Genomic DNA, 26998 nt, shown 5'->3' with positions numbered 1-26998 from the left:
CCTCTCCAGTGTGTTTGCAGCTTTGTGTCGGGACATTATAAAACATACATTAACCACTTTAGCCCTATTTTATAGCTAGGCTATTTGAAAATATTTTGAAACATTTTAGTACTTTTACTTTTGGTACTTTAAGTACATTTTGATACTTTTGTACTTTTACTCAAGTACATTTTTAATTCCGGACGTGTACTTATAACAGAGTACTTCTACATTGCAGTATTGATACGTTTACTTAAGTAAAACATTTGAGTACGTTTTCCACCACTGATAAGCAGTAAGTAACTGAATCAACGTATACGTACGTGTGTGCTCTTGTGTCTCCAGGGCCGGACAGTGCTGGTGGTGGATCCCTGTCGCTGGTCCCATGGTGGGAGGAGTGGTGGGGGCCGCAATCTACTATCTCTTCATTGAGTTGCACCACGCGGAGCCTGAGAAACAGGAGGAGAACAACGTCAAGGATAAATATGAAATGGTTACGATGAGTTAAAGAACAAAGGGCTGCCAGAGCAATAAAGCCTGATTTAAGATGTGTACACTGTATACTGTACATTTATTGAGCTATCTAAAGAGCACAAAGTATGTTTCCGAACGATATCACGAGGCTGTCCATCATTGACCAAATCTTGCGATGCTGCCGAGCCAGAAACGATACATGGCGCAGTTTAGATGCTTCAATAAAATGATACAGTGTGCACATCAAAAAACGAGTTATTGGAAAACAACCTGTGATATGTCTTCTTTTATATTCCTGAACCGATTAACTGAAGGTCCCAATCGTTCAGAAATAGTGTTTGTTCGCAAGCTGGTCCAACGGGCTCTCATTGACTCCGATGTGTTTAACAGAACTTCCGGATCCAGTTTTGCCTCCCATGCGCGTCAATGGCGCCTGGACTGACCCTACCTTTTTCTATCATAGCCTTGCTAAGGTCGGCTATTCCCGTCGCACGACTAAGTATGAATCAGGCTTACTTACTTACATACTTCGACGCATGGTGGTGTGTCGCTCACTAAAAAAAGCCGAACTTCGTTAATCGTGACACCGCCGTACAACGGAGTATAGATTACGCATACGAGCATGGCAGCTTTCTCTTTTTTACCTTCGACAGGCAAAACGTTTCTGCCGTTTTACACATTTCACATAAAAGGTTTCGTAATTTACATTTGATATTAGCTTTATTACAAGATGTATATCACTGAAGGTATTCTAATGGTGAAACGTATTGACGTAAATAGATGTACACTTTAATTTTGTAGTCATTTCTAAAAGCGGCAAAAAATGCTTTTGTAACACAATGTCAAAAGGTGACGTTTTTAAAGGCGTTTTTTTATTTACGTTTTTTTTTTCAACTTTTCGGTTTTTGGACTTGGACACCAGACACCCTCAAGTATCACACTATAAAGCCTGTGTATAGACTATTTTCACTGTGCAAGAGAACTCAGGCACTTTCTATAATTCCATCAAATCAAAAACAGAGAGAAGTATTTTTGCAGTATCCTATTTCCTGAGTGGAGTATTTTGTTGTTGTTGCTAGACATACTGTATTTGCCAAGTTTAAATGCTTTTTCTTCTTCTTCTGTCTCTGTCAAAATCACTGACGTAAAAACAGCTGCTGACAATCTTGAGAATGTAGGAAATTAGCATTGGTATGATTTACTATACTATCTTCAGTGCATTTCCTCTTCGGTTTTTAATTTGTTTATTATAAACAGTCACAAATGTGTGACGTGCTTCCCCCGCAGAGCAATTCATCAGCATACCTGATGCTTTCTCTTGCTTTTATATTTTAATACAATCAGGCCAAATGTTGGCCTTAAAGGACCCTACAGGTGCTTTCATATGCTTATTATTTCAGATCAATCTGCTGTTCAGTACACGTTCATGGCACTGTGACATGGAAAGTAACTTACTTTATGCAAATTCATCAGGGAAATTAATCATCTAAATAAAGGTGACTTTTCACGCATCAATTTTATAACTGGTAGTAGCAGTTGTAATAATATAGGTATATGGAGGCAAAAGGGCTATAATATAAATATCCCAATAAAAGGGACTTTTAGTGACATCACTGGGAAAATGAATCGTGAAATATAGCATTAAATGTCCGCAGGGCCCTATGCTTCTGATTTGATAGAATTGATAGTTGCACATGTGTGTTTCAATGGGGAGTCAGTCAGTCAGTCACATTGGTCACCGGTCCACCCTCCTGCTATACGCCCAGGATACGTGTCAAAGTGTCCCCGGGCAAGACAATTAACCACTAACTGCTCTCCCGTGTGCTCAACACGACCACCTGAGCAGCCGTCAGCTGAGCGAAGCTGAAACTGAATATACCCTGGCAGCGGGTTCAATAAAGGTCTACTTTTTTATTGTATTTGATTTGGCTATCGACTTACATCATCATTGAATGACCTAATGGCAGCCTTACCACAGGCACAGCCAATGGAAATGGTGTATGAAAAAAAAACAATTTAGAGCTATTATTAATGATGGTTTGTGCTTTGAGCCTCATGCCATGTGTGCAGTCTGAACATATAGAACTATAAACAAGTACAGAGATTAAATATCTTATTTTCTTTTTTTTAAGCGTGTGTTTCTGTATTATCATATTTTCACAATGGCATGAGTGTGAAAGTCTGTAACTGTATAACATGTAATTACTCAGCATGGAATAATGGCTAAAGAGATGTAGTATATATCTGTTGTATACCACTGAGAAAGGCAGTATTTCACCCCACTGTTCAATTTCTTTACTGCTGTTGTCAATTTACATACTAGACACTTATAAATGTATACATTGTGAAATGACACGGTCCTACACTCAATGTATGTTTACAACGCCAGGTCATTGATAAGGCATCCCTCTACCGCCTAATTTATTGTTGCTGTCGGGCAGAAACCTCTTATATCCATATTTTAACTTTTTGTGTTTTTTTTTTCGTAAATTAATGCCCGACTTCCTCATAGGCCTACTATAGTGTCACACTTAAGTATCCAAAATAGCAGATCTACAAGCTCGAGCTTGTCGATCTGCTATTTTTGCTATTTTTGACCTTTTTTTTACGTTATATGCTCCATTGTACGCTTGGTGCCACGCTCCTAAAATAGACGATCTACAAGCGCTCAACTCCGCTATTTCCGGAGTGTGCCACTGTCCAAGTACAAGTATAGATCAGGATTAACAAGATATGAACCAGTGTTTTACTTTGACTATTTTTACCTATAAACAGGAAAACAAAGTGCCATTTTCAGGCATAAAGACAGCGATATTCATGTGTTGTGATTTAAAGCCTCATTTACAGTACACTTATACTTGTAATTGGAAATAAATTCAAGTATAAATGGGGCCTAAGTGGTCATTCAGCTGCAGTTTATTCAGCACTAAACAGCAGCATGGGAAATCAATTATGAGGATATCCTGTTGCCAACAGCTTCCACTAGAACAATCTTAATACATTAATCTAGTGCATTCTAAACCCTGTATGTGGCTTATAGTCTGAACCCGCATAAGCATGTATTATTTATTTTATACATTAGAATCTTGTGTTCACCATAAATGATGTTTTGCTATCCAGTGTTTTTATCCTTATATTCCCTGTCCTTTGCTAGAGTTACTATCCTCAGTTTCAACTTGTTATAGGGTACGATTAAAAAAACAAAAATACCGATTTTTGCTGTTTTATGTTGCTTTTTATTCAACAGTTTTCAGTAAATGTTATTTTTTTCGTTTTTCTTTTTTATTTAATGTTCTCTTTTTGTGAAGTCCATGCAATTCATTTTTATGTTCACATCTGTTATGTAACCTTTTGCTAAATAAATGTGATGTTCATTCACTTGATGTCTTTCCTGGTGTCGAAATTGAGAGATAGAGTGAGACAACACACTCACACGCATGCATGCACGCACGCACACACGCACGCACTTAATTATCACTATAGGCCGTAGCATTTACTAACAAGGATTTTCAAATGAATGCTCGGACAGTCATATCATTGCCCAGAGCAGCGTTGCCAGTCTGCGGATGGAATATAGAACATTTTAAAGGAAGCCAATTGGAAAAAGCTTACGTAAGATCATAGAGAATAGATGAGGCATGATTGTTCAGGCACAGTGGTTTCAACGGGCGCGTCCCCCGAGTGCATCTGCCTCTCTTTTCACGTGAATAACTCCACCGTAGAGTCATGTTATAGTTACTGGACCACAGCAGAGGAAAACACATGAGTTCTTTGCTCAAAATAAAACATAGCTGTCAGAGCTATAGCACTTTTTTGTCATCTCTCATAACAACAAAGAGGGGAAAAGATTGAATCCCTGTTTCTTTGTTCAGAGTTAACCACAATAACCTTTCCATTTTATTTTTTTTCTTCAAAAATAGTTAAAATAGCCTATCTACAAGCTCACAACGACTTGTGAGCTTGTGGACTGGCTAGTTTTGCTAATTGTCATACAACAAACGAACAAAGTAGCCTATATAAGGCTTGAATAATTGTGGTTGTTTAAATCATATTATTTCATGTAGTTTCTATACTTGGGGACGGTGTGTGTTTGTTCCCTCAGCTTAGGGCTTAATGTTTAGGTCGTTGTATGTCCTTTTTTTGTATTTGTTATATTTGTATTTTATTGTTTTTGTGTGTGAGGACCACGGATGGAAACTAGCTCCAAGCTACATCCGGCATGTTCACATGAGATCATGTTCATAGGTTCATAGGTTGGGTATTTGTAGTGCGCCCCCCCCATCCACTTATTACACTGGCCCTGGGCGCAGTCCTCAGAGAGAGAAAAGAAAGAGACAAGAGAAAAACACAGGACAAGACAAAGAAGACTAGACTAGGACAACAGGAACTCAGTCCCACTGTCAGTCAGTCACAACAGGTTCAGTTGATTGTTTCCACGTTAGAGCAGGGGTCTTCAGCCATTTTTCAGGTCAAGGACCCCTTAGCTGTGAGAGAGATGAAGCAGGGACCCCCACTACATATTGTATAGAATTGTGTTGCATATTAAACTTTTTCATAGATTTCATAGATAGCTTCATAGACTTCTTTAACAGCGATGTATGTTTTTTGATAATTTGTTACACATTAGCTTCTCTATTAATTCATGTTAATGTGTATTTATTTTTCTGACATTTAACCACTTAAAGCCTCAATACCAAACTTGGTTTGCTCTTTTTCCCTCTACACCAAACCTCTTAAAAAATAGCAGCGCGAGGCATTGTGAGCTTGTAGATCGGCTATGTTTGGCCAATGTTCCCCTCACTCCCCTCAGAATCCTATCACACAAAGACTTGGAGGACCGCCTGTAGTAACTCTGAGGACCCCCTAGGGGTCCCGGACCACCCGTTGAAGACCCCTGATGTGGAATGTTCATTAGCGTGTATTGTCCAGTCCAAATAAACAAATAAAGCAAAGCGTTGGGGCTGTGGTTTGTTGTTGGGGTTGGTGTTTTAGGGTTAGGGGAACATGGGGCTGAGGGAACATCCAGCGTGTGTGTGTGTGTGTGTGTGTGTGTGTGTGTGTGTGTGTGTGTGTGTGTGTGTGTGTGTGTGTGTGTGTGTGTGTGTGTGTGTGTGTGTGTGTGTGTGTGTGTGTGTGTGTGTGTGTGTGTGTGTGTGTGTGTGTGTGTGCGTGTGTGATCTGTCTGGATACATACTGTAGGGCAGGCCGGAACAAACATCCACACAGACACTGTTTGGAAAAGCAAAGGTTCATTGTGTTTACTCCACCGAAAGGTTTGACATCATCACACATTAAACAAACTATGAACCTTAACTCTTTTGGTACTGGACTGAATTGGCAGCTATTGAAGTTGTGCACGAGTAACTCACAACTTTTTTCTACTAAATTATTGATGTTCACAGGAGGGAGGATCAACTTAATGGACGCACTACTGCCTCTTCATACATCCTTGCATGCGTGCGTGAGTGCATGCACACGCACGTGCGTGCGTGCTTGCGTGCGTGCGTGCGTGCGTGCGTGCGTGCGTGCGTGCGTGCGTGCGTGCGTGCGTGTGTAGCAAGGAAAGAAGTGTGGGAGGGAACCTATGATAACAAGGAAATCATAAACATGTTATAAATAGTACGGTGCCTACTCTTTAACTGGCCATGCAATAATAATTGAATTAATAATTGACTCAAATGTTTCATGACTAGTATTCACTCACCAAAGATTATTCTAAATATATATCATCCGTACTCATATAATAAAACACTCTGTGAGTTAATTTAAAATATAGCCCACACTGCACTTTAAACCAACACATTTTATTATTGTCTCTGCCAGGTCGATACAAAGGTCTGCATTTACAAGTCAACAGTCACCTATACCTTCTTAACATTTCCCAACTGACTTGCAGCACTATTTGTTGGTGTCACACAGTGACGCTGAACATAGTGACTTCCATTACATGTGAATACAAAAATACGATAAGCCCTCGGAGGACATAGGCTATAAGTGCTGCATTAATATCCTCAACCATATACATACAGTACATATACATAAACCATCCTGCATGTCACTGACTACTCACTGATGCAGGTTCATGCATCATATACCAAATTGAATGTATGCATGCCTCAACTTAAACACAGAGATGTTTTGCACCCTGTCAGTGTGTGTGTGTGTGCACACACACTCTCCCTGGATGCCAGAGCAGAAGCTCTGCCGAAAATGTTTCACATGGGCCTGTTATAGCGCCACCAGGAGGCCAATTTTGGCAAAACAAATGTTTTTATATTACACCTACAGATTTTGTCCAAACATCACGCAAATCGGTTTACATGATCTATATAGTCATTAAACCAAGCGCGTCTGTCGGATTTGTCATATTCCATCCTGATCCTAAGATTGGCTTCCAAAGTTTGCAGGGGTGGTCAGTTTTGAACAAAATGCCTCAAATCATGAACACAGCGTGCGAGTGGCGTGAAACTTTACACGCACATTGCCACTAGGCCGAGGAAGAAATGGCGCCCTACATTTCTCAGATCGGCCTTATGGTGGCGCTATAACAGGCCAATTCGTGTTTTTACCTATAACTGGACCGATCGGCGTGAAACTTTGCACGCACACTACCTAGAGGCCAAGGAAAAACCTCTGCCCTGCATTTTTCACATCGGCCTTTTATAGCGCCACCATGGGAGGCCGATATTTGCAAAACACATTTCTTGATATTACTCCTACAGATTTTGTCCAAACATCACGCAAATCGGTAAACATTATCTCCATAGTCATGTGATCAACACGGATCTGGACGATTTTTCAAAATTCCATCCTGATTGGTGAATTTCGAACATTGCTGGCCCACAATAACCAACCTGACCTGGCGGTCTAGTTTTGCAGTTTTAAAATTGTCTTGTCTGAGCTAGCCATGGAAGTGCCTGAGTCATGTTACATTCATTCATTCATTCATTCAGTCATGTTACACGCATGTTGTGGACATTTTGGCACCAACGTTAATCCTGTTTGTCCTCTTATACAGTATGTGTGATGTCTTGTACTTACTGTGCACTTGGGAAATAATTATTGCACAATAGACAATGTACAGTATTTACTTCTAATTTAATGTAATGCTTGTAAAAAAAACAAGCTTAATATGTCATTATGTCAAGAATCAAGAAGACGTATTTGTCACTATACAAGGTGCAAGCAACAACATACTAGTGTGGCATTTCTATTTACATGTAAATACAATGTAAAACACAGGGCGTTCTGTCGACCACCATCTGTGGAATCAGAAGGTCGCCGTTTCACCCACCTGAGTAGCCATCAGCTGAGTGAAGCTGAAACAGAATTTCCCCCACTCGATCAATAAAGGTCTATACCAGGGGTCTTCAACGTTTATTTAAGGCCAAGGACCCCTTAGCTGAGAGAGAGATGAAGCAGGGCCCCCCACTACATATTGGATTCATGTTAAATGTGTTTTTTCAGACATTTAACGACTTAAACCCTCAGTACTTTGTATACTTGACATTTGGCTCGGTACCTGGTCTGCTCTTTTTTTCCCTGTACACCAAACCTCTTCACCAGAAATAGCAGATCTACAGGCTCACATCGCGTCTGCGACACGTTGTGAGCTTGTAGATCTGCTATTTTTGGCTAATGTGGGATGCGAGGGTTCAAGTGGTTAATGTAAAAATACAAATAAATAAAGTCCCCATCAAACAAAGATTTGGCGACCCCCCTGTAGTATCTCTGAGGAGCCCCTAGGGGTCCCGGACCCCCTGTTGAACACCCCTGGTCTATACTGCATGTACAGTCATGTGTTCTGGCACGGGACAAAAACAAACACAGGGAACACTGGGTACATTAGAGGTCTAGGTCAACACACATGTTCTCGACATGTTCACGTGAATGTTCTCAATTCTGACCATTTCTTTTTGACAATACTATGGCTTTTAAAACATCATCCTCAATGTTAATGTCATCAAATTCCAGTCATTATTTCCCTTGGTATCTATGGAGAAGAAAAAGACATTATTTAAAACGTTTACAAACACAAGTTGAACTATTGTTGAGAAATCTAATTTTTTTTTATACTTAAAATTTATTCCACATTGCTTCAGTGATACATCACTTGACTATACATGATTAATACATAGTACATAACATCGCATAATTACATTTACTGGCAGGTTTACCAGCGGTTTCAAGGTCAGTGCTTTCTTGTGGGTTTTTATTTTTTAAAACATGGGGGATCCCTTCGGTTATCCCCCTGCTCCCAAATACCCCCTCCCTACCTTCCCACCCACCTACCTCCCCCCCACCCCCCAAAACTAAAAAAGAAGAAGAGGGAAAAGGAAAAAGAAAACGTTAAGAAAAGGAAAAAGAGAGAGAGAAGAGAGAATAAAAAGAGAAAAAAAAGAAAGAAAGATAAGAGAAACAAAAGAAAGAGAAAGAGTGAAAACAGCATGTTGACTCAGCCTCAAATGGCGCATGCACCTCATGAGTTGTGAATAACTCAAAATCCACACCCTCAAATTGTTGAGTAATCTCTGATCTAATTCTCAGTGAAATGATATTTCACCACTGAGGCTCTGGAAGGGAAAACACTTCCAGTAATGAGGAGTTCTCAGTGTGCTCCCAGGTGTCCTTGAGGGGGACACTTCTTTAACAGCCCAAATGGGATTGCTTTTATGCAGTCTGAACAAGCTTAGGAATTCAAATTCAAACGATTGAAATCTGATTTACAAAAATGACTTTTTTTTGCTGTTCAGACTGCTTAAAAACTATGTGGTTCTAATCTAGATATAGGCCACAAACCAGATTTGGGCTGGATTTAGACTGGCAGTCATTCAGGTTTTTTGTAGATTGTGGTCCCAGAGATACCTAAAACATTTGATCAAATGAGATAAAATGTGACCTAATTCATATCAAACTGGCGGTCATTAAAATGGAGAAAAAAAAGGTTGAGAATGACAGGGAAGGATTGATCAAAGTTATTCACGGAATCCTGCAGTGACCACGCAACAACCTGACAGATCCCTCTCTGCCCTTTCACAATCTGTTCAAACTGTACAGCGAAGACCATCACAGCCAATCAGGAAGGGACCAAGTGCTCCTTATTAATGTCACAGCGCTGGTCCTCCCCTTTTTTTCCCTCTGTAAAGTACAGTAGCTATACAGATTGTTCCCTCTCTGAAACACAAACCAGGATCGCCCATATAAGTGATCATCAGAAGACATCTAAAGCATTTCTAAATAACGTCCTACAGTACATCTGGCAGACTAGAGGGCCAGCCTGTGGTAGATCTGCCTCTGAGCAGCTTTGGTCCTGTTCACCTCAGAGAGGTGTTGGTTGTTGTAAAAGGATTAGTGCTGAGAGACTCAACACCACCATGGCTCTGCTCCAGACCCTGCTGTGTTGCCTGCTGCTCACTTCTCACCTGAGTGAGGGCAGGAAAATCAAGGAGAATGTAACAGGTGAGCTATTTGTCACACTTAAAAAGAGCACAAAAAAGCCTGTGAACGTAATCACGTTCACAGGCTTGTGAACGTGATTTCGATTTTAAATGTGTGGAAACTGAAAGCTAACCCATCATAACTTGATATAAAATGCTGCACTTTGTGGTTTAATCGATATTAGCTAACTTCAGCTATATAGATACATTCTAACATGTTAGCGATGTTGGCAAGCGTTGATTTAGCCTTTATAAAACTGATTTAATAGTAATTGGTTTTCCTTAACTCGTCAAAAACATATAAAGGGTTTGGAATGACTATAACCACTGTAGATGTGCTTATATTAACATAGCATACAGATTGGTTTATTCATTACGGATTGCACCAGATGTTGTTGTGACAATCCACGTGCATGTCTGAGGGAAGGGGATGTTATGCAGTTAGAGTAGGAGGAGAATGGGCTGAGAGTTCAAATCTATTTCATTTTATTTTGTTTTCTACAAAGACTGTGACAAAGAGATTTACTTGAGAAATACATGTTTTTGTTTTTAGTTTGGGATAGCTCATAGCTCATAGCTCATAGCTCATATGAGCTTGTATATCTGCTTGTATATCTGCTTGTATATATCTAAAAATGTCAGAACTTGGGCAGGAAACTGGGTTCAAATACGGGGTAGAAGAAGAGGAACGTTACATAGTGCAGCTTAAACAGAAAACATATATAATAATAAATATAAATGAACACTACACCAAACCGAAATGAACGAATGGATAAGAAATCAAATTTGGAGCTTGTCCATTTTGTGTCGGGTTTGTGAATGGAATTCCTTTACTAGCCTGCGTTTGAAGGACAAATCAAATGAACCCTTGAAGCTTTGTAATTATTCACCAGGCTCAAAGCAAATATGCCCTTTCCCCTGAATAATGGCCGAACAGAGGTACTCACTGATATCTCCTCTGTTTGCACACCGACGTATAGCGGACACCGAGCTCAGGGAGGATTATGTCACCAACTCCATCTTCAGACTGCATTCAGCAGGAGAGTTGTTGGAGGACACCTGCGTGCTGGAGGCCTTAACGCCCGAAACGCTAGCCTCCTGTGGCTTCAACAGCAGCAACCCCCTGGTCATCATCACCCATGGGTGGTCGGTAAGAAGTCTACTCCCACTTGACTTGTCTTGAGTTGATTGTCACATAGCACACGTACATGCAACATACCCGTTTTGCTAGTTTGGGATAGAGAAGATAGGGTTAAGCAAATATCACTGGGACTGGTATTGAAGATAGTCAGAGAGTCATTGCCCTCAGTGCCCCCATAGGCTCTATATATGCACACACAGCAGCCATATTGGAAAGAAATTGGGCCGCTGCCTTACTTCCTTCACAGGTGTTACCAATGATACTAATGAGCTTATAGAGCCTATACCAGGGGTGGGCAACGCTGCGACGCGTTTAGATCTGCTATTTTTGCTATTTTTTTATGTATGAATTTGAAAACATACATTACCCACTTCAGCCCTACTGTATATACATTTCGGCCATTTGAAAATAGCCGATCTACAAGCTCTACATTTCGGCCATTTGAAAATAGGCGATCTACAAGCTCGCGATGCGACGCATTGTGAGCTTGTAGATCTGCTATTTTCAAAATATTTTTAGACATTTGAAAACTTTAAATGGGACATTCCGCATAATGAGTACTTTTACTTTTGGTACTTAAAGTACATTTTGATGCCTGTACTTTTGTACTTTTACTCAAGCACAATTTGAATTACAGATTCTCACTTGTAACAGAGTATTTCTATATTGCAGTATTGATACTTTTACCTATAAGTAAAAACATGCGAGTACTTTTTCCACCACTGCAGGTCACGAGAAAAGAGAATAATCCAGTATCTTTTCTTTTGATCTAAGTTGGATGGTATGATGGAAAACTGGGTGATGCGACTGGCCACGGCCCTGAAGACGTCTCTGGTGGACGTGAACGTGGTGATAACCGACTGGCTCAAACTGGCCCACCATCACTACCCCATCGCCGCCAAGAACACCCGCGCTGTGGGCCAGGACATCGCCTACTTCCTGCGAACTATTGAGGTCTGTGAGATCTGTTATAGCAGGGGTGTCTCCAAGAGATGAAGACTTCATAGTCTGGTGGACGGTGGTGTAAAGTAACTAAGTACATTTACTCAAGTACTGTACTTATAAGTACAATTTTGAGGTACTTCTACTTTACTGTAGTATTTCCAATTGTCTATACTTTCACTTCTACTCCACTACATCTCAGAGGCAAATATTGTACTTTTACTCGGCTACATTTATTTGAAAACTTTAGTTACTAGTTATTTTGCAGATATAAATTATTACATTATAAAACATACATCAACCACTTTAGCCCTATTTTATACCTAGGCTATTTGAAAATAGCCGATCTACAAGCTCACAATGCGTTGCGAGAGCTTCTAGATCTGCTATTTTCAAACATTTTCAAACATTTTACTTTTGGTACCTTAAGTACATTTGGATACCAATACTTTTGTACTTTTACTCAAGTAAATATTCAATTCCGGACTTTTACTTGTAACAGAGTATTTCTACATTGCAGTATTGATACTTCTACTTAAGACATTAAAACATTTGAGTACTTTTTCCACCATTGATTACTAAACATGTCTCCTAAATTGTATGGATGTCAATCACCCCACAGAAGTTCTACCAGATCCCAGCTAAGAAGGTTCATTTGATCGGCTACAGCCTCGGCGCTCACATATCCGGATTTGTTGGAGGTCATCTGGGAGGTTCACGGAAGATCGGACGCATTACTGGTGAGGATCCTCTCAACCTATGATTTAAAAAAAAGCTATTTTACCATACTTGGTTAGTGTCGTCAATACTTGGTCAGCATGAAAAATCTATTCCATAGTATGTTTCAAATAATTGATCAGAATCTGAAGTCTTTTATTTGCCAAGTATGTTTGTGCAAGGAATTTGTCACTGTATCAACTCTTTGCTTCTGTGGGTCCCTGGAACAAAATATTTTGAGATGGGAGTCCGCGGCAAAATACATATCATTTTGGGGGTCCTTGACATGAAAAAGTTTGAGAACCACTGCTATTATAGCAACATACGTTTTTTCAGAAAACTGTTAGGATTTAGAAGACATTTGTAGAATCCCCCAGAAGCAAAGGTTTGAGTTACAAATGTTTGCTTTGAAACTATATATATATATATATATATTCAAAGATTTGTGTTAGTTTGCTTTAAAACTATATTCAAAGATTTGCCCACATTTTCACGATTTAAAAAAAAGTAGCAGATCTACAAGCTCGTCGCGCGGCACTCGGCGCCACGCGACGAGCTTGTAGATCTGCTAATTTTGAATAGCCCGAAGAAATCCTAAAATGACACGGATTCTTTCTCGGTTTAAATGGGTTAAGTGCAAAATCAGAGTAGCCTAAATGGCATGAACCCTATAGTCAACAAACCACATGGTAAATAGTATACAGTAAACAGAAGCACTACATTGTCCTCTTGTCCACTCTGCACTCTACAAGAAACTGGGATACCATTGATTGATTGATGTACTTTTATTTAGTAAGACATGAGAATCACAGTACATGGAAGTACAAATTCACAATACAAGGTCTACTAAACTGGAAGACTCATTAAGCACGCAGCTTGTTTAAGATGAGAACCCCATGCACACAAATCATGATGACATATAAGAGACAGACAGATATACACACTACTATACAGAATGTCATACAATCAGCTTTCAGGTTACTGGTATGAAGAGAGAAAAAAAAATACAAAAGAGGAAAATGAACGAGGGGGGGGGGGGTAGGTTAAGACTTAGACAGGGGCCATTTTCGAATTGCAGCCTCCTGAAGGTGTATCTTTAGGGCAGTTTTGAAAGTGAGTAGGGTTTTACACTCCTTTACTCCTTTTGGTAGGGCATTCCACATTTTTGATGAATAGCATGAGAACGAGTTCATTCCCTTAGTTGAGCCAAATCTGGGTTGAACATGATTTGTGGAGCTGCCTCTGGTGTTATGATCATGGACTTCATTAACATTTTGGAAGTATTTTGACAAATACAGGGGGATCCCAATGTTGTGGTGTATCTTGAAGACCAGGCCCATAGCAAGTTGCTGTACTCTGTCCTCAACCCTAAGCCATCCAATCCTAGCAAAATGAGCAGGGGTTAGATGGGTTTTGTGATTGAGGCCAAGAAGTAGCCTTACAAGTTTGTTTTGGGATGTTTTGGAGGCCTTGGAGGTGTTGTGATACCATGAAGTGCATGCATAATCATAATGACCTTGAATGAGGGCCCCTGCAAGAATCTTCAGAGTATTCTTACTGACTAGACGATCAATCCTCCACAAATAGCGAGTTGTTTGGTTGACATTTTTGATCACTTTTTCGGCGTTTTTGTTACCAGAGAGGTTTGCCTCCAAGATGGAGCCCAGGTAGGTAATTTCATCCTTTCTTTTGATGACATCATCACCCACTTTGATCGTGAAACTCTCTGCCTTGCTAAGGTTAGGACTGAACCCAAAGAGGATGGATTCAGTTTTACCCAGGTGTAATGAAAGTTTGTTGTCAGAGAGCCAGATGCAGATCTTGTTGAGTTCAGAGCTGAGAGTTTTCTCAACCTGCAGCCTGTCCCTGTCCGAGACTAGCAGGGCCGAGTCATCTGCGAACAGGAACAGTTTGCAGTCGCAGGCTGATGACATATCATTCACATATATCAGGAACAGTAAAGGTCCTAGTATACTTCCTTGAGGAACACCACAAGTCACAGGGAGGGGGGGACTGGGTGCCGTTTACTTCCACCACTTGCTCCCTCCCTTCAAGGTAGGATCTCATCCAGTTCACTGACGTATCATCAAAACCTATTGCTTTGAGCTTATTGATCATAATTGGGTGATTAACGGTGTCAAAGGCCTTCTGGAGGTCCAGCATGACCATGCCGCAATATTTGCCCTTGTCGACATCTTGTTTGATAGAGTCGTTCAAATAGAGAAGGCATGTGTCAGTGGAGTGGTTTGTTCTGAAACCAGATTGGAATTTGTAGATTAGATTTTTCTCGGCAAGATACTTATCGACCTGTTCATAGACTATTTTTTCCATGACTTTCGAGATGGAGCTAAGAATAGAAATAGGGCGGTAGTTGCCAGGGTCTAATTTGTTTCCTTTTTTGTACAGAGGACCCGTCCCTGTATGATGGAGAGGTTTATTATGTGGGTAATGATTGGAGCAACCAGGTAAACATCAAACCTAACATCTGTCTAAAAACAACATGCCGTCTAAATTACCAAGTCCGGGACCCCTAGGGGGTCCTCAGAGTCACTACAGGTGGGTCTCCAAATCTTTGTGCAATTGGAACATTATTATTTAATTTTTTTACATTAACCATTTGAACCCTAAATCTCTATTCTTAGAGGAACATTAGCTGAAAATAGCAGATCTACAAGCACACAACGCCTCGCAGCGCAGGGCGTTGTGTGCTCGTAGATCGGCTATTTTTGGCAAAGAGCTTTGGTGTACTGTAGAGGGAAAAAAGAGCAATGCTCAGATCAAAGCCAACGGTCAGGTTGGGTTTAAGTGGTTAAAAAAAATACACATTAACATGAATCCAACATATTAATAGAAAAGATAAGTAAATATATATAAAATAAATAAAAATGTAACTTTTCAGAATAAAAAAATAGCAACAAAAACAAAATAAGGATTCCAATGAAAAAATAGCATATCTACAAGAGTGCGACACGTTTTGAGCTTGTAGATCGGCTACTTTTGCTACTTTTGTGTGACATAGAATGACGAAGTACGGCATTAATTTACGAAAAAAGTTAAAATACGGAGATAAGAGGTGTCTGCCTGACCAGTGTATGCAATGTGGCCCTCTGGAGTGAATGTGGAAATATAGTGGCCCTCTCCATCATCAAAGTTGCCCACCTCTAACTAACTACGTTGTCTTTATCTCCACACACAGGGTTGGATCCGGCGGGGCCTCTGTTCGAGGGCATGTCCTCCATGGACAGGCTATCCCCTGACGACGCCCACTTCGTGGACGCCATCCACACGTTCACCCAGGAGCGCATGGGCCTCAGCGTGGGCATCAAGCAGCCCGTGGGCCACTACGACTTCTACCCCAACGGAGGAGACTTCCAGCCCGGCTGCGACATCCACAACCTGTACGAACACATCAGCGAGTATGGGCTCCTGGGTATGGTCACAAACAAAGGTTAGAATATATATAACTGTGTGTCTCAACGTCTGGGTCTGGGGGGCGGCCCCACCAGGGGTCCCAAACGGACCCTTTTAAAGGAGTAGTTCACCCAAAAAATTACTTATTTCCTATCAATTAGGAATGTGACGAAAACAAAAATAATCTCAAGGCTCTCAAAAATGTCAAGGGTGTGTAATTGATTGAAAATAAGTGCTTTTGGGGTGAACTACTCCTTTAAGGGTCTGTAACTCTGAGAGGGTACAAATGGAACCATTTGTTGTATCTTTGGAAACCCCAATCTGCTCACTGCACAATTCTCAGTGTTAATTTAACTCTGAAAGCGTACAAATGGTTCCATTTGTACGCTCTCAGAGTCACAGCCCCTTAAGGGTACATTTTTTGGACCCCCCGGTGGTCCACAGACCCGACGTTGAGAACCACTGGGTTAGAATACACTGTAAAAGCTTCAGTGTTAATTTAACTCAGAAGAGCGTACAACGTGGAACAAAATTGATTTGTACACTCTTCAACCAAATGGACTCATACATGTCCATTTGGTTCAATTTGTACACTCTTCAACCTAATGGACTCATACATGTCCATTTGGTTCCATTTGTACACTCTTCAACCAAATGGACCCATGGCATACATGTCCATTTGGTTCTATTTGTACACTCTTCAACCAAATGGACCCGTGGCACATATGTCCATTTGGTTCCATTTGTACACTCTTCAACCAAATGGACTCATACATGTCAATTTGGTTCCATTTGTACACTTCTGAGTTAAATTAACACAAAGGATTTTTTTGTGTGTAGCTTATGAAATTACAGTTCTGATAATATACGCAGCAAAGTCCGGAGTGTCAATTTAACCCAGGGGTGTATGTCTTTTGTTAAAATAAGTGTTAAATAGCTCTATATTCTGATAGTAATCATTTCTATAGAGTGTTTGTTCAGTAAAAGGCGTCCCCCTGGAATACCAATTTGATCCAATCAGGAACAGGATACAAGATAAACAAGTCAAATACAATTGGTATCCAAAAATGTATTTTCTGTTTACTAAAGAGCTGGAGAGAGTTGGGTAGACCGCTGTTACTGAACAAACACTCTCTAGTCTAATAGCAATGATTGCTATCAGAATATAGAGCTTTAACACAAATACACAATTGTCTTTTAACATAATCATATCACTGACCCTTATTTTCACCCTTTAAGAACAGATTCTTATTCACAATAATGGCCTGGGCAAGAGGCATCGTCTTTAATTCCCCAAAGTCTTAAGATAGCCTAAGCACCTCTGTCATTTAAAGTGCTGCTCATTTAAAAACAACTGCGCTCAATATGCTGTGTGAAGCAGATGAGAGCATCTGTCACCCTCTACGAGTTAATGAAGAGCGTGGCCGTCCATCAAAGCTCTGCCTCCAGGCTCTAAGGATCCCTCCAGACACCTCTAGTCTCCATTATCACTAATAAGATCCTCTCAGAACACTGTGACTGATCTGCTTTATTAGGGATCATGATGTCAATCCACAAATAATGTCTAACCCCCCCCCCCCCCCAGCACGATCAGTATGCTCTACGAGAGGGGTCCTCACATGATTTTTTTTTTGGGGGGGACCTCAGATTATTAGCTTAATTATCTTAACGTGTATACAGGGTGTCTGCACATTTCTAAAGTGACAATTTAATGACTTTTAAAGGGATAGTTCACCCCCAAAATGACTTTTTTTCTATCGATTAGTCACCCCATGGAGACTTGAATTCATGGATATTTTTTTTGTTTTTGTCGCATTCCTAAGCCAACGATTTGATGACCGGTATCGGTTCCGGTAGGAGACACAAGGAGCCTACCGGCCCGCTGGTCATCAAATTATTGGCTTAGGAATGTGTCGTAGATCGGCTATTTTCAAATAGCCTCGGTATAAAATAGGTCTAAAGTGGTCAAAGTATGTTTTATAATGTGATAATTTATACCTACAAAGTAACTAGTAACTGCATTTTTTTATTATAATTGTAGTGGAGTAAAAGTACAATATTTGCCTCTGAGATGTAGTGGCGCCGTAAAAGTAAAAGTACGAAAAATTGTAAATACTCCAGTAATGTAAAAGTGCCTCAAAATTGTACTTAGGTACAGTACTTGAGTAAACGTACTTAACTCATTGAGTGCCCAAATTATTTCTGGCTATTTCTGGCCAGTAAGATTTTTTTTAATTTATTTTTGTAAGTTAAAAAAAAGTGCTTAGGAAGCGAGATACAGCCTTTTTCAGTTCTAAGTTAAACAAGGAGTGGATGGAGCTGCAAATCTTCATGTAATGATAATGATAATTATTTTTATTTTTTTTACTACTTTTTTCAAAAACACGTGAAACACGTGATTGACACGTTGCACCATAGCGGTGAAACATGTGAATGGCACTCAATGAGTTAAGTTACTTTACACCCCTGCTAAAAAGTTTTACATGGTCTTGTCTAGGTTTCGAACAGACGGTGAAATGTGCTCACGAGAGGTCGGTGCACCTGTTCATCGACTCCCTGCTGAACAAGGACAAGCAGAGCACGGCCTACAGGTGCAGCAGCAACAACGCCTTTGAGCAAGGCAGCTGTCTGGACTGCCGCAAGAACCGCTGCAACACGCTGGGCTACGACATCAAGAAGGTCCGCGGCCGCACCGGGGCCAGCAAGAGGCTTTACCTCAAAACACGGTCGAGGATGCCCTATAAACGTACGTCGATATACATATTGTATCTGCTGGTCTTATGCTAGTGTATGTGTATTTATTTGTACATATCTTGACTCTTTGACATGCTTCTTTACTGAAATCATGGCTTTTTGATTGATTATAATTTATTAGAACCTCTGGTTCCATATAAAAGCAAAGGTTAAAGCCTCAATCAGTGATTTTCTTCACCTGGTTGGCAGTATGTAGAATTGACAGTTTAGAGGAAACAGCGCTGGTGTGGGGATCTCCTTTCACACTGTTTCTTGGACCTGGCAATACAATTTTTTTTCAGTCATGAGATTTAATTTTGAGCACAACATGAATATGAAAGCAGTGACGCTTGTGTCAAAGAAAGTGTCACAAAACTCAGCGAATGAATAATCGTGATCTCAATATTGGTAAAAAATTATCGTGCTAATCTTTTTGGCCATAATGGTGCAGTTGTACAGTAGTGTAATGATTTGTCTTGTCCCGTGTGCAGTGTACCACTACCAGTTCAGGATCCAGTTTGTAAACCCTATTGATGTGGTGGATCCCTCTCTCACCATCTCTCTCACTGGAACCAAGGAGGAGAGCCAGGACCTCCCCATCACCTTGTGAGTATAGCACACCATCACTATCCATTATTATATTATATATTACTTTTTCAATTAATCGAACTATCAAGAAGTGGGTTTTTTCATGTTTTTTTTCATCGTCTCTGTCGGGTGGAAAGCTCATTATGTCCAAAACGGTTACTTTTCAGGCTTCAAATTCAAAAAGAGCAAAAAAGAAAAGCAGATCTACAAGCTCGAAATGCATCGCACTTTTGTGTGACGCTGTAGTCTGACCAAGTAGGGCGTCAATTTACGACCTTCCTTACCTACAGTACCCTGGTGTCCCCTTGGTCAGCCGGGGCGCCTGATGGAGGGGAAAGGAACTGGTTGGAATAAGGTGATAAGAAGGCTTGCTAGCTCCTCATCCATTGAAGGAGGCATGAGCTCGGCTCTGGGCTCTCCCTAGGCTGGCAGAGGGAGTGTAGCGCCTAGTATTACTTAGACAATTGGCACTGGGTGAAAAAAATGGGGTTAAAAAAAAAGGAGGAAAAAAATAGGTTAGAATATGGAGATAAGAGGTTTCTGCCCGACAGCAACGATATACATTTTTCGACAATCGATTCTTTTCTTATAATCGTTTACATCGATTAGTTCAATTAAAAGTTGCACTGATACACAGGTATTACATAACAGCGCTTTTGTTGTTTTTTTTCCTCCCATGGTGAGTTTGCACTGAGCCCATTCATACATGCAATATTCACAGCTTTACTTTCAACTCCTGTACATAAGAAAGAAAAGCTTCGGCGTCAGAGGCAGATAAAGCTCAGACGTGCGGAGAGAAACAAACAGCTCCTGCCTCTCTGCCCTGGTGGCTGGTGATACAAATGGAGATACAAACGGATGAAAGGATCAATAATTGATTTGGACGCGTGCATCATAAAGGGACACTCTTCCCTGCCAGCCGCATTATCCTCTGAATTCTTCATATCCTCTCATATGCTCTCCAAAGGCCCCTAATAGCAGAGCTAACAGCCTCAATGCAAAAACCTCAAACAGCAACATTCATACGTTTTGTCGTGTGCTGTTTCTGCTGTAGTTATTGAATGACACACGAGAGAGAGTCAGAGAGAGAGAGAGTGTCTCCTAGGGTAGGTACCCGTGTCTCCTAGGGTAGGTACCCTCACAAAAACATGCAGTAATCCTGGTCACTATACCGCCTCCCCCTGGCCAGCCGGGCGCCTGATGGAGGGGAAGGGAACTGGTTGGAATAACGTGTTCCTTCCACGCGCTACGTCGAACCAGGGAAACTCTCCCCTGTCAGGTGATAAGAAGGTCAGTTGGCTCTCATGCATTGAAGGAGGCATGAGCTCGGCCCTGGCCTCCCTAGGTTGGCAGAGGGAGTGTAGTGCCCAGGATTACATAGAGATTGGCACTGGGTGTAAAAAATGGGGTTACAAAATCGTGGGATAAAAATTAGAAAAAAAAAAAAAAAAAAGAGAGAGCGAGAGAGTCAGAGAGAGAGAGAGAGAGAGAGAGAGAGGAGCATTTGCCAAATTCACAAAAAAGGTCAGGTTTGTGTACAAATGGAATGGTGTACAAATGGTGTACAAATGGTGTACAAATGGAACCTTACGGGTCCATTTGGTTCCATTTGTACACTCTCAGAGTTATGGGGGTCCTTGAAATTAAAAAGTTTGAGAACCACTGTGTTACACTAAATAACTTCCGTTTTTTTCTCTTGATAAACTATTCCGTCCACCATGGTTTCGCCGATTCGGACCCTGCACACGACGCGCAAGGCCATCGCCTCTACGTGCGGGGGCACTCGCTCGCCCGGCGGCTCGCTCATGCAGGCACGCCTCACGAGCAACAAGGCCTCGCTGTCGGTACGCCCATGCCTTGTCAAGTGATTTAAAATAGTTGTGCATTTGTTGTAAAACGTTGCACGTGCGCAGGGCGTTGAGTGAACAAAAATAAACGATTATTTTAAGTATCTGTTGTACAAAGAAGTGTAACGTTGGTGTCGGGCAGAAACCTCTTATCTCCATATACTAACTTTTTGTGTTTTTTCGTAAATTAATGCTCTACTTGATCATACTACAGCGTTACACAAAAGCATCGAAGTAGCAGATCTACAAGTTTTGACCTTGTAAATCTGCTACTTTTGCTGTAAATGAAGTTGAATCCTGAAAAGTAACTGTTTTGGACATATGAGGTTTCCACCCGACAGAGACGATATAGAGCTTAAGTGATAACATCCTACTGAAACACGTTATTGCATGAAGAAACCACAGGTTTGACATGTTCTCATGAAATGCAGTCAGTCAGAGTTCAGCTGTTTAGAGTCACATCAGATCAGTGGTTCATCTGAGAAATTAACCACTGATAAATGTAACGGCATTCAAACGAGATACAGTATGTTTCCAGTACACTTCCTAAATGTGGCATAATTATGGTTCATGCTCTACAAATCACCTCGTCTACAACATGGTAGGGCCGGGAAATAACCAAAAATATATCAAAACCGATATTTAGAACCAATAACCGACTTAATCTTGCTGATGTATAGAGCAGGTTTTTTTAATTAAAAAAAAATCGTATTTATCAATGAATCGAGACAAAATCATTCCGCTTGATTTTTTATAATCGACTACATCGATTAGTCTAATCAACCGCGTAACCCCTACCTTAACAAAAGTAGGGAAAATAGCTGATCTACAACTATTTTTTATAAAGGACAATGTTCTGCAGACCCATGTAACAGTAATATTAGTATTAGTGTTGGTCTGAAAGTTGTTTAGAAAAAGTGTTTACCTGGAAACCAGTAAACCACAGGATGTTTCAACACTCATCTCTCTGCTGTGTTGCATGTGGGTTTATTTGGGTTTATAGCTTACTGTACATGACAGTAAGCTGTCATGTACAAGAAGAAGTGAAGGAGTTATATATCTTTTGATCTTCACACCTTTAGACGGGTGTTGGCCTACATTCGACATTACTCTGACATAAATGCTTCATCAGCCCCCCCTGAAGTTGGGGTTTTCAAAACGTCCTTCCGTTTTCATGTTCTGCATCATTTTGGTACACTGCATAATGTTGTATAATTGAGACATACTCTGTCGGGTGGAAACCTCATACGTCCAAAATTGTAACATTTCAGGATTCAAATTCAAAAACAGCAAAAGTAGCAGATCTACAAGGTCAAAACGCCACCGACACGTTTTGAGCTTGTAGATCTGCTACGTTTGATCATACTACACGCTGTTGTATGATCAAGTAGGACATTCATTTACAAAAAAAACACAAACAGTTAGAATGTAGTAGATAAGAGGTTTCTGCCCAACAGCAATGATATGGTGCATAGATGGTTCATCTACCACATACGGTTCAAATACAGTTTGATTTCACACTGAGAGGAAAATAAATCATTCAGTATTATTTTCTCCCTCTCACACAGACAGACCTCTATTAAACAGTATGTGTTACATCTATGCATATGGCTGAAAATACGGATCCAACATACATGTATATTGCCTTTCATTGGAGACAGGTGTCTTTGCCTCTTCTAGCAGTGTCAAATGCTACTTCTTATTTCCCAATCAAAATGTTTTGATTGATTCATTGAGTCAAACGTTTTAGTGGGTCTTTTATGTGCAACAACTACCACATGGGTGCACACAAAAGCCACACTGAATGTTATACCACTTTACACTATCAGAGTTAAATTAAAGGAGTAGTTCACCTAAAAAAAATCTTTTTTTCTTTCTATTACACACCCCATGAAGCATTGAATTCATGGAATTTTCTTAGTTTTTGTCGCATTCCTAAGACAATAATTTCATGACAGGTGTATTTCCGGTAGGAGACTCAAAGAGTCTACTTTGTGTCTCCTACCAGACACATTAGCATCTTTCCGCCGGTAATACAATTATTGGCTCAGTAATGTGACAAAAACTAAAACAAATCCATGAATTCAAGGCTTCATGGGGTGTGCAATTGATAGAACATTATAATTATTTTGGGTGAACTACTCCTTTAACACTGAGGATTTTACTGTGTGCATTCTCTGTGTCTTGTCATCAGCATCGAGGAGATTTCGGGCAACAAGACCTACACCTTCCTGATCACGCTGGACACGGACATCGGGGACCTGATGATGCTCAAGTTCAAGTGGGAAGGTGCGGCCATGTGGAAGAACATGTGGACCAGGGCCAAGTCCATGATCCCCTGGGGAGGCGCCCGGTCCAAGCCACAGCTCACCGTGGGCAAGATCAGCGTCAAGGCGGGCGACACGCAGGAGAGGTGGGTTGGGTTTACCTCCGATTTCACCGTTGCTGTCGGGCGGAAACCACAACATGTCCAAAACTGTTACTTTTTCAGGATTCAAATTCAAAAAGTATAAAAAATAGCAGATCTACAAGCTCAGAACTGTAAATCTGCTATTTATTTTTGCTACTTTTGAGTGACACTATATGACAAAGTAGGGTATTAATAAAAAATACAAATAAATCACCTCTGTCAGTGGAAAGCCAAAACTGTTACTTTTCAGGATGCAAATTCAAAAATAGCAAAATTAGCAGATCTACAAGCTAAAAACGCCTCGCTTCACGCTGAGTTTCGAGCTTGCGGATCTGCTACTTTAGATGCTTTTGTGTGACGCTGTAGTATGATCAAGGAGGGCGTTAATTTATAAAGAAACACAAAAAAAATTAATATGGAGATAAGAGGTTTCTACCCGACAGCAACACTATGGAGTAGCGTGATGAAGTTGAACGGCATCAACCACTTTAACCACTTTTATTATTGGTATTTCCCCCTACACCACATCTCTCTTGCCCCTTGGCTCTCAAGTCAGTGCACACAGTAAAAATCCACCATGCTAATTTAACTCAGAGAGTGAACAAATGAAACCAAAATGTGTCTCCAGTCCAGTGGTGGAAAAAGTACTAAATTTAGAATTAAGTGATTGGGCCCTTACATTAAATGTAAGGGTCCAGTCACGTGGGGACTGGAGAAAACAGGCAAGAAAAATAGAGATGCTTTTCCTGTAGCATAGCTATAAAATTGGAAGCTACATCTACAGCAGGCTGTCATGGTGTACTGAAAATTATGCTTGGCAACATAATATAAAAATATTACATAGCCTATGTAGGATGTTTCCATCTTCTCGATAGATTGATCCAGTTATTAAAAGGTATTCATATAAATCATGACCAGTGTTTTAATATATCATGATATACAAACTAATACAAGTATCAAACTCCTTGTTTCAGTCCAAAGCATAAAAGCCTTTACACAACAAAGACTTTGATCGCCATCTACTGGACAAAATGGCTCCTGTTCCAAACCCACAGTTTAAAACCACGATACAGGGCCTACAGCTACTGTAGCCTACTCAAAACACACTGACAGATAGTACTCAGTACTTATCATACAACTGACCAGTAGTGTAAAGTACTGTAACTAAGTACATTTACTCAAGTACTGTACAATTTTGAGGTACTTGTCTTTACTTTACTGGAGTATTTCCAATTGTAGATACTTTTACTTCTACTCCATTACATCTCAGAGGCAAATATTGTACATTTACTTCACACAATTATTTGAAAACTTGAGTTGCTTATTACTTTGCAGATATTATTACATTATAAGACATACATTAACCACTTTAACCCTATTTTATACCTAGGCTATTTGAAAATAGCCGATCTACAAGCTCACAACGCGTCGCGTTGTGAGCTTGTAGATAGTCTATTTTCAAACATTTTAGTACTTTTACTTTTGGTACTTTAAGTACATTTTAATACCAATGCTTTTGTATTAATGTACTTCTACATTGCATTATTGATACTTTTACTTAAGTAAAACATTTGAGTGTTTTTTACACCACCGCAACTGACATGAGGATTCTTCTCTTTCAGAACAAGCTTTTGTGCCATGACAGATGAAGGACAGCACATTGAGGCGTCGCAAGAGAAAGTGTTTGTACGCTGTCAAGAAGACAGCCGAAAAGAGCGCAGGAGACCGCAAAATCTAATAAATCCCCCAACTCGACGGCCAAAACAGGCCCCAACTCAACGCCCCACACAGCCCCCCACTCAACGCCGCAATCCGGCCCCCACTCAAGGCCCCACACAGGCCCCAACTCAACGTCCAACAAATCCCCCAACTCAGCCCCCAACACAGGCCCTAAATCATCACCATAATCATCATAATCATCATAATCATCATCATCACCATCAACCAAAACAGCCACCAATTCAAGCCCCCAAAAAGCCATGCCATTAGTCCGGTCAGATGGCCCATTGTTTTCCAAAGTACCATGGTTCTGACGGATTGGTCACTAAAAGATATAACTACATCGTTAATATTATGAATCAAAGATCTGCTGCTAGATGAACCCATTAAGACTGGGAACACATCTGTGTGTCATTTTTAGATTTCTTTGGGCTATAAAAAGAATAGCAGATCTGGCACTATTTTTGAAAAATTGTGAACATTTTAACTCAAATCTTTGTTTCTGGGGGGGGAGGGGTCCCTGGAACCAAATATTTTGAGATGGGGGTCCGCGGCCAAATACATATCATTTTGGGTAGTCCTTGACATGAAAAAAGTTTGAGAATCTCTGATTATAGCAACATAAGCGTTTAAAAAAAAACTGTTACGATTTAGAAGACATTTGTAGAATCCCCCAGAGGAAAAGATTTGAGTTACAAATGTTTGAAAGATTTGCAAAAAAAATCATGTTAAAAAAATAGCAGATCTACAAGCTCATGGCGTGGCACTCGGTGCCGCGCTATGAGCTTGTAGATCTGCTATTTTTGAATAGCCCAAATAAATCTAAAAATGACACAGATGCGTTCCCGGTCTTAATGGATTTTAAGGCAGTGGTTCTCAAATTGTTTTTATGTCAAAGACCGCCCACATTGATACGTTTGTATTAGGCAGTGGACAGATTTTGAGCCAGGGACCCCCAGAACAGAAGATTTCTGTCGTTAGATTAGATTTAGTACATCAATTTATGTGGGTAAGATAACAGTGGAGGGAGTGAAACCTAACGTGTGAACAGTCGTTCTTACGCATTCTCTCACTGGGTTAACTTCTACCCGGTGAAATCAACACTTACGTATTTAGCTGGGGGACCCCTTAGAACTCCCTCAAGGACCCCATGCATGGCCCTGGACCCCAGGTTGAGAACCACACTGGGGTAAGGAACACACTTGTGAAGTGCAAATCTAACTGAACGTCGCTGAAACTGAATGTACGACAAGAGATTATTACACAGAAACCATCAGAATGCTTGATGTACAGTAAGCATTAACGACACATCATTTTTTTGCCTCATGGTGGGGATTTGAATAGATTCTCCTTGAACTGCTAGGCCTGCCATGTTACTAGGTTACTATGGTAACCTCAGGAGTGAATGTTATATAAAAGAAATAGCATGAGAACGCGAGGTGGCGTGATCCTGATTTGTAAAGCTTAATTCATTTATCGTTGTATGTTGGTGTCGTGCGCAGAAAATAGCTGATACTGTATTCTTGGCTTTAGTGGTGTAAAAGAGTAGACCTTGATAAATGGCACTGTTAAGTGGGTTCAGAGATATTTCACTGGTCCT

At 40.5% G+C, this 26998-nt stretch overlaps 3 protein-coding genes across 3 annotated transcripts in view; 2 read left to right on the top strand and 1 right to left on the bottom strand.

The window, feature by feature from the left end:
• The window catches only part of aqp9b (aquaporin 9b), a 31421-nt gene extending 27659 nt beyond the window's left edge, over positions 1-3762 (top strand). The window contains exon 6 of the mRNA XM_080436786.1: positions 325-3762. Within this exon, the coding sequence (XP_080292912.1) occupies positions 325-487 (163 nt within the window). The 3' untranslated portion in view covers positions 488-3762. The remainder of the gene's footprint in view (positions 1-324) is intronic.
• LOC308091208 (disintegrin and metalloproteinase domain-containing protein 10-like) overlaps positions 1-26998 on the bottom strand; it is a 486352-nt gene that overhangs the window by 328856 nt on the left and 130498 nt on the right. The gene's annotated exons all lie outside the window — the stretch shown is intronic.
• Positions 9828-25573, top strand: lipca (lipase, hepatic a; the record flags this gene model as incomplete). The annotated part of the gene is made up of 10 exons (XM_080434075.1): positions 9828-9912; positions 10871-11040; positions 11806-11985; positions 12596-12713; positions 15887-16120; positions 18599-18847; positions 19326-19440; positions 23464-23682; positions 25302-25406; positions 25447-25573. 10 exons carry the CDS (start codon positions 9828-9830, stop codon positions 25571-25573), a joined length of 1602 nt encoding a protein of 533 aa, XP_080290201.1.

The sequence above is a fragment of the Gymnoscopelus braueri genome, assembly GCF_963280865.1.
Source record: "Gymnoscopelus braueri genome assembly, chromosome: 1".
In the NCBI taxonomy this organism is placed as follows: domain Eukaryota; kingdom Metazoa; phylum Chordata; class Actinopteri; order Myctophiformes; family Myctophidae; genus Gymnoscopelus; species Gymnoscopelus braueri.
The sequence above is the reverse complement of the archived record's forward strand: the minus strand, read 5'-3'. Positions and strand labels throughout refer to the sequence as shown.